This window comes from Cicer arietinum, chromosome 7 (assembly GCF_000331145.2).
Source record: "Cicer arietinum cultivar CDC Frontier isolate Library 1 chromosome 7, Cicar.CDCFrontier_v2.0, whole genome shotgun sequence".
NCBI lineage: Eukaryota > Viridiplantae > Streptophyta > Magnoliopsida > Fabales > Fabaceae > Cicer > Cicer arietinum.
Genome location: NC_021166.2, coordinates 56,923,508 through 56,932,340, shown reverse-complemented (window position 1 = coordinate 56,932,340; position 8,833 = coordinate 56,923,508). Strand labels below are relative to the sequence as shown.

The following is an 8,833-nucleotide window of genomic DNA, read 5'->3' as shown; positions in this document are numbered from 1 at the left end:
ACTGGAGTGCCACTGTGACTTATCCAATCGATTTACCAATCGATGTGTTACCATCAGGTTTGATTTGTGAAATGTTCAATCGATTTACCAATCGATTACTCTCCAAATCAGAGGCTACTGACTTGTGCAGTTTTCATTTTTAATTAAGCTAATCGATTGCCTAATCGATTTCACATTTACAAACACTTAAGATTTCCTTACACCCTTGTTATGAAATCGATTTCCCAATCGATTTACATAGTCAGAATTCAACTTTTGTTGATTTCTTGTGTTCCAAGCAATTGATCCAAGTGTGTAGGATTTGAATTGGTGTTCCTGAAATTTTGCTCAATTGAAATATTAGATTTATCATATTAAGTATGAATATTTTTGAATTGTGAATTATGTCAAAATTAGGAATCAAAGGATCAAAATCCAACAGCAGCCTCAACTATGCCACTGATCGTACTAGACCCGATATTGCCTACGTCGTGGGATTGTTGTGCAAGTTTACTAGTAGACCTAATATGGAGCATTAACACGATATCGAAAGAGTCATGAGATACTTTAAAAGGACCATGAGTCTCAGATTACATTATCAAAGATTTCCTACCGTCCTTAAAGGATACAAAGATGTTGATTAGAACATTTTATCAAATGACTCCAAAACAACCAGTGACTATATTTTAGTATAGCTAGTGATGTTGTATCTAAGAACAAACGATATTGGCTCAGTCCACTGTGAAGTATGAAATGATAGCACTAGCTACAACTAGTGAATAGGCGAGCTGGTTGAGATGTTTGCCAGTTGAGATCCCTGAATGGGAAAAACCTATGACAGCTGTGTTGATCCACTATGATAGTACCGCAACAATTGAGAATATTGAGAATCATTATTACAACGATAAGAGACGACAAATTTGTCGTAAGCACATTGCTGCTAGAAAATTATTTTCTAAAGGAGTTGATATAGTAGATCATGTACTATGTGGAGTCAAATACCTAACTACATGAGTACTCTTGATATACTCACCTATGTGAATGTGGAAGTGGGGCTGCTTCTTATGGAATTTTGAGGCATAATTCCTAGAGCGTTCACTATATTGGGATAGACGTGCAAAACCATTAATGCACGAGCTTTTGAGAATACACCATATGAAAAGGTTGTGTGTGAGTTTGATGTCAGAGATATAGTTCAAAACTACGAGTCACTCTTGTTGAATCTGAATCTTACTTACTATGCAAATGTTCAAATCAAGAGATACATTTGTTTATGCACGATCTTATAGAAGCATTTGACGGTATTTCATAAACATTTTTTTTAAATTCAAGTGCGAGATTGTTGGAACATAGAGTATGTTATGGTGTGAATTTTAAATTTTTTTTTGAAGTCCCACATCGGAAAGAATTTGTTTTTCCACATTGGAATACTCTCATATTTTGAGTAGTTTTCAACTCTATAAATACAACAGTCCCGCATTGGATAGAATATATATGTGAGTTTACTTCCATCATTATATAATGAGTTTAAAACTATTGTGAAAAGTACACCAAAGTTGGATGCATCTCCCAACTTTCTTTTTTCTCCCTTTTATATTATGCTTGCCTAATTTAGTCCATTCGTATTTTAGAGCGGTTGTTATGTCGTAGTCCCTTCGATTTTTAGAGCGCTTTTGTACCGTAGTCATATTTAAAGCGGTTGTTATACCGTAGTTCTATCGATTTTTGAGTGGTCCTAATACCACTATCCTTTTAGAGTGGTTTTTGTGCCGTAATCTTTTAGAGCGGTTTTTTGTGTTTTGATTTATGATGGTTTTCTACAGTGCAGTGAAACTCTGATACAGTGAATCTGAGCTGTTTTATCATAGGGACTTCATGGTTGATAGTTTGTCTTGCACAATTTGGACAGTGCTGCGAAATGTCTTAAAAAGAACGACCTAGTCCGTGACTCAACCCAATAATATATTCGGTGACATAAATTGTGATTTTTAAACAGTTTTCCGAAACTTAAAAATAACAGATGATATGGAGCATGTTGACTGTATTATTAATGATGATTGAGCGCAATGTTTACCCTCAACCCACATATTCTAAGATCTAGATTCAAATCAATCCAAATTCATTCAACCCAAATGGCTTCAACAACACCTTTCTCATTCTCTCAGTTTCAGCAACTACTCATCGGAGACACTCGTCGACATCGCCGCTAGAGTCATCCAGGAGCTTCGATGACTCGATTTACCACCAACTATGGGAAAACGACAACAGCGATAATGATTTCGAATTCACTTTTGTTTCGACAGACCTAGTGGTTTCCGCTTATGACATTTTATGTAACGGTCATATCAGACCTATGCAGTATTCGATATTTTGGCCAAAATCTTCTATTAAACGACAGAGACGATGTTGTTTCGACGGTTCGTAACGAAATGACAAGACGACGTTGTTTACCTTTAAGAACGCTGATGCTTGAGTAAAACGAAACGACGATATCGTGTTCGTCTTCGAAGAATGAGATTGTCGGTTTGGAAGGTGTAGCCAAAAAGAGTTACTGCGGTTGGAACCCTAATTCAGTTGCAATTGGAATAAAAAATAGTACTTCCACGGGTTTTGGATCGAAGCAGTGGAAGTTTCAGAATTTGCTTATATGGAGTCATAGCGATGGAAAGGATAAGCAACTAGTGATGTTTAAGGTTCCTTCGACAAAGGTGAATAAAGTGGCGATGATCCCTAGTGCGACGGTGGAGCATGACGATAAACAACCGGTGATGTTTAAATTGAGGTGTAGTTGAAGCCATTTGGGTTGGATGAATGATTATGGGGAAATAAATGAGTTTTATTTGAATCTAAATCTTAGAATATTTGGCTTGAGAATGAATATTGTTGTGTTTTTAGAGTTCGAAAATAAAGATCATCAATTTTTTTTATTATTTAATTAGTTTTGAATTTTTAATAAAATGAATTTAACTTTAAATTTAAACAATGCTCAATCATCATATATGATACAGTTAAGATACTCGATATCATCAAATATTTGCCACATTGACATTTTTTAATTAAAAAATACAAATAAGGTTGTTTTTTTAAAAAAATTAAAATTAAAAGAATGTAAATAAATAAAAAAAACGAAGATTAAAATCAAAGTGACATATAGGGGTGGGAATAGGCCAGGCCAGGCTTTGAAAGGCCTGAGCCTGCCCTACGATGAATTTTTGAGGCATGAGCCTGACCTACGGCCTATGATAGGCTTCTTTTTCCGGCCTGAGCCTGGCCTACGGCCTATCATGGCCTGGCCTGTAAGCCTATTAAAAGCCTTATTCACATTAAAAATATTTTTTCTAACAAAATAATTTTAAAAAAAATATGAAACAAACACCCTTTAAACCCTAAAAAATGATTTTTGGTTTAAAAGAATAAATTTTTTATTAAAACAAACGCACCCATTATTATCTCTCAAACAACTCAGAATATTACCCCTACACAAATTCTCTCAAACAACTCAGAATATTACCCCTACACAAATTCTCTCAAACAACTCAGAATATTACCCCTACACAAATTCTCTCAAACAACTCAGAATATTACCCCTACACAAATTCTCTCAAACAACTCAGAATATTACCCCTACACAAATTCTCTCAAACAACTCAGAATATTACCCCTACACAAATTCTCTCAAACAACTCAGAATATTACCTCTCAAACAAACTCATATTCAGTCATAATAAACAATTAGGGTTTCTAAATTTATATACTAATAATATATATAAAGATAACAAATAAATAGTATTGATTTTTATAAAATATAAAGTAACAAATAAATAATATCGGTTTTTATAAAAAATATGTTGTATTCATACATGTTTGTTGGAGTGAGTGCAATGGAAATTAGAAGAAGAAAAAATAGAGAATGGAATACATATAAAATATATATAGGTTGATCTGTCAGGCCTAATAGGCTTTTTTACAAGCCTGAGCCTGACCTATTTACATAAATAGGCTTTAAAAACAGTCTGAGCCTGACCTTTTTATTAAACAGGCCAGGCCAGACCAGACCATAAGTAGGCCAGGCCATAGACCCCTGTCGGACGGCCTAGCCTATTCCCATCCCTAGTGACATATATTTGCAGAAACAAAATACATGTATAATTCAATAATTTATTTTTAAATATATTCACATTAAAGTGAACTCAACAACACATGTAAATGTAAAAATAACAATTTTATATTAAAATCAATTATAAATATGAAATCAATTCTACACGGTTACAACTATCATGCTGAAATCAATTTTAGACCGTCAAAATTGATTTTGGATGCCTTCCAAAATTTAAAACAAACATGCACCATATAATTAAATAAAAACGTGGAGAAGAAACAAACCTTTGCAAATTAGTATACTGTCAAAGCGTTTGTTCTCTTTGAATATCTCTTATCTGGAATTTATGAAACTCTTGCTTTGTGACTAGGGATGGGAATAGGCTAGGCGTCCGACAGGGGCCTATGGCCTGGCCTACTTATGGCCTGACCTGTTTAATAAAAAAGTCAGACTCAGGCTGTTTTTAAAGCCTATTTATGTAAATAGGTCAGGCTCAGGCTTGTAAAAAAGCATATTAGGCCTGACAGACCGACCTATATATATTTTATATGTATTTCATTATCTATTTTTTCTTCTTCTAATTTTCATTGCACTCACTCCAACAAACATGTATGAAAACAACATATTTTTTATAAAAACCGATATTATTTATTTGTTACTTTATATTTTATAAAAACCAATACTATTTATTTGTTATCTTTATATATATTATTAGTATATAAATTTAGAAATTCTAATTGTTTATTATTACTGAATATGAGTTTGTTTGAGAGGTAATATTCCGAGTTGTTTGAGAGGATTTGTTTAGAGGTAATATTCTGAGTTGTTTGAGAGATAATAATAGGTGCGTTTGTTTCAATAAAAAATTTGTTCTTTTAAATCAAAAACTATTTTTTAGGGTTTAAAAGGTATTTGTTTCATATTTTTAAAAAATTATTTTGTTAGAAAAATCATTTTTTTATTTAATATATATATATACATATACACATTAGTATTGGTATATGGAGAATCATATAAATTGATATGTGTAGAGCATCATGTAGCTATAGATAATTGTTTAGAGGTAATAATCTGAGTTTGTTTGAGACCATTTGTTTGAGAGATAATAATAGGTGCGTTTGTTTTAATAAAAAATTTATTCTTTTAAACTAAAAATCATTTTTAGGGTTTAAAGGGTGTTTGTTTCATATTTTTTTTAAATTATTTTGTTAGAAAAATTATTTTTAATGTGAATAAGACTTTTAAATAGGCTTACAGGTCAGACCATGATAGACCGTAGGTCAGACTCAGGCCGAAAAAAAAGCCTATTATAGGCCGTAGGCCAGGCTCAGGCCTTTCAAAGCCTGGTCTGGCCTGGCCTATTCCCACCCCTATTTGTGACATCAAATTTCTTCCTCTTCCTATTCCAATCACCACTCTCGTCACGTGCAACCCATCTCCACCCATATTGCAGCACGTGACATTCAGCTTACCCGACATTTGGCGTACTAGATCGAAACAAATTCGCCGCACTTTTGATGTATGGATCTAACTTTATAATCATGGTTGTGGGTTGAGTGAACAGGTTGTGCTGTTTTGAGGATGCTGGTAAGGTTTCACTCTTGTTTGTGTTTGCTGAATGACGGCTAAGGTTTGTCACGGTTGTTAAAGTTATAGGGTTAACAAGTGGATTCATTCAGGGGTATATTAACTAATTATTAGTTATTAATTGATAATCGTTTTCATGGCCTCTAAAAAAATATACAAAATATGATTTAGAAAAACCATGACATGATCTTGTGTTTCTACACAACCATTCAATTCAACATTTCTACATTTAAAGGATATATCAAAGCCGATCAATTATGTTATGTCATTATCTCATTTAAAAGTAAAGTGGAATAAGGCTGAACAATTTCGATAGTCGAATTAGAAGTGTCACTCTTTCTCGTCTTGTGATAGATTGACGGAATTGTCTGCTATTTTTTTTAACATTTTACAAAAATAATAACGACAATCGTTATCAATAATCAACACATGCAAATGCTAAAATAAAAAAGTTACCTCTAACGTAAAAAATAGTTCAAATTAAATTCACCAACATTAAACAATTCCAAAGAAATATATTTCAGTCTACTTATTTTTAAATAAACTAAAATATATTAACTCATTATCTATGCTCAAGAGGTACAAGAATAGAGAAATGAACATATTTACAATCCATCGTCTAGCCAAATGTGGTAATATAGAACACGTCAAAAAGTTGCGCCCAATAACCTACAAAAAACGATAAAACACCCAAATATCAACTAATTACAAATTGAAGCTATTTCGAAATGAGGATAAAAATTAAAAGTAATGTAAATGATTTGTCCACCATAGACTTAAAACATGGTTAAAACTCGAAGATTTTACCTTTAACCACCACCAATATTGAATCTTTATCTTTTTCACATTACATGTCACATTCGACTCATTTAATTAAAAATTCTATTATTGTGTTCTTTCAAAATAAACAAAACACACGCCGATCATCTGACTTGAAAGCTTTGTTTTGAGGTATTTGGAAACAAATAAAGACTACAAAATTGTTACTTATTGTTAAAGTTTACTAATAAATAAAAATTATAAAATATAAGAAATGTATTATGAATCATAATGAAGTTTTTTTATTGATAAATGTTAGTAATTTAGTTAAGTTGGCATTTTAAAAACCTTCCCCCAAGGTTTGAAGTCGTTGACTCTTTCAACCATAAGTTCAAACAAGTTGAATTACCCAATCCTATGACTCATAATAAAATTTAGGCTAAATTACATTTGTGGTCATTTAACTTAACTTCAGGTAACGTTTTAGTCCTTTATCTTTTTTTTCCCGACTTGGTCCTTTATTTTAATTTTAAGTAACATTTTGATATTTTATGTTTTAAAATTTCAACAATGATATCATTTTTTATACAAAAATAAAAAAAAAATTCAATCAAAACTCATAAAATTAATTATATTCTTCAATATAATACAAATTTCATCAAATTCGTAACGCAAATCTTCAAATAAACTCATATTTTCATACTTTATTTGATATTTTTAGGAATAAAGGACCAAGTCGGGAAAAAAAAAATAAAGGACTAAAACGTTACCTGAAATTAAGTTAAAGGACCACAAATGTAATTTAGCCTAAAATTTAAACCTGCATTCATAACATGAGAATATATGTTCTGGACTATATTGTATTGATGAACTAAGGGTATATGATTTTTTTTTTTTAATCTTTGCACAAAGAATTCATATCCTTATTAGCTTTTGAGGCGTGTGATACACCGTCATAACCCAAACACCTTACTCTCTTTTAGTTTAAGTTGAGATTTTAATTGGGTTTGAGAAATTAATGGATAAATTTTAGTCTTTTAATTTGACTGACTCAGTAAAAAAACTTAAAAAAAAAATCAAATAAAGTAAGAATAAAAGTATTGAATAATAATTTTTTAATTTAGTTCGATGGACCAATTTGCTCTTTGATCACCACATTTTTTTTCTTGGGTTAAATATAACATACCAACTTAAATAGACGAATACAAAAATTAGGATATAGTTGTAACTTAAATATACAAAATTTAATTTAAGTTAAACCTTTGCAATTGAATCACATTGGACTTTTTAAAACGTAATATACAAACTGAACTAAACTTTATCTTTGGATAAATTGATTTTTTCCTTGCCCCTCAAACACTTTTACCAAGAACCCAACTATAAACTTATAGAGAAATTTTTGGTCCTATATATAAGATAAAATTTAATTTTTAAGATATATTTATCGTACTTTAAAAAATATATTTATTATTTAAATTACTTTTTATATACTTTTCTTTTGTAAATGAGATAAGAACTAATACTATTTCCAATTAAATTCATTTAGATAAATAAATATTTTTATTAACAGTTAAATTCACATAGAGTATTTCCAAATCAGAGAATTTGACAATCCCTTATTTTGTAAGTCATGTCTCTAGTTTTTTCATCATTAGAGTGTTGATTAGTCATCTTTGGTTTCTTAAAACAAAATTATGGAACATATATAAACAACATCAACTCTTCATTATTTATCTATAAAATAAAATATTTTATTTTGTATGAAACAATTATTTAAAAAAAAAAAACTAGTCAATTTCAAGTATTCTTGGTGGACTAAGTATGTATTGTTTATTGTAATTACCATTGAAATAAAATTAGTTAATATTTCTTATAAATTGTTTAATAATTACCATATAGCAACCCAAAAAAAATTCACCCAATGGAGATGCTGTAAAAGCCACCCATTATTTTGATAAGGTAAATTCGGTTTCATTTGTTTATATACGTCTAATCAGATGAAGTTTACTTTATAGTATCCCTCACCACACTCACTCAGCTCCCCAGCAAAAGCACAAACAAAACCTTCGTTCACTTTTTTAATCACTCCTTAGTTATTAATTAGTTCGTTAAATCTCACTCGTTTAAATCAGAATCTAGATAGAGAAAGAAACAACACAAAACAAGCACAAGAAAAAGAAGCAAACAAAACGAAGAAGAAAGAAAGAAAAAACCAAAAGCATCTTATTCTCTCACTTTCTCTCTCTCTAAATCCACCATTTCCAAACTCACACTCACTTTCTCGCTCTAACATATGCGGTGCGCGTGCGTGATTCGAAATCTTGTGTCGCGTGCATTTGGATGTGAGAGAAACTAGAGGATTTCGGTTAGATCGACGATGGCGGAGGTTTCCGGCGACGGAGGAGGGAT

General features: G+C 31.2%; 1 protein-coding gene and 1 pseudogene across 1 annotated transcript in view; both read left to right on the top strand.

Moving 5' to 3' along the window:
- Positions 1-2,073: 2,073 nt before the first annotated feature.
- LOC113787742 (uncharacterized) lies at positions 2,074-2,887 on the top strand (annotated as a pseudogene).
- Positions 2,888-8,445: 5,558 nt separating this feature from the next.
- The window catches only part of LOC101496482 (microtubule-associated protein 70-2-like), an 8,944-nt gene continuing 8,556 nt past the window's right edge, over positions 8,446-8,833 (top strand). Inside the window, exon 1 of the mRNA XM_073363431.1 lies at positions 8,446-8,830. Coding sequence (XP_073219532.1) covers positions 8,802-8,830 — 29 coding nt within the window. The 5' untranslated portion in view covers positions 8,446-8,801. The remainder of the gene's footprint in view (positions 8,831-8,833) is intronic.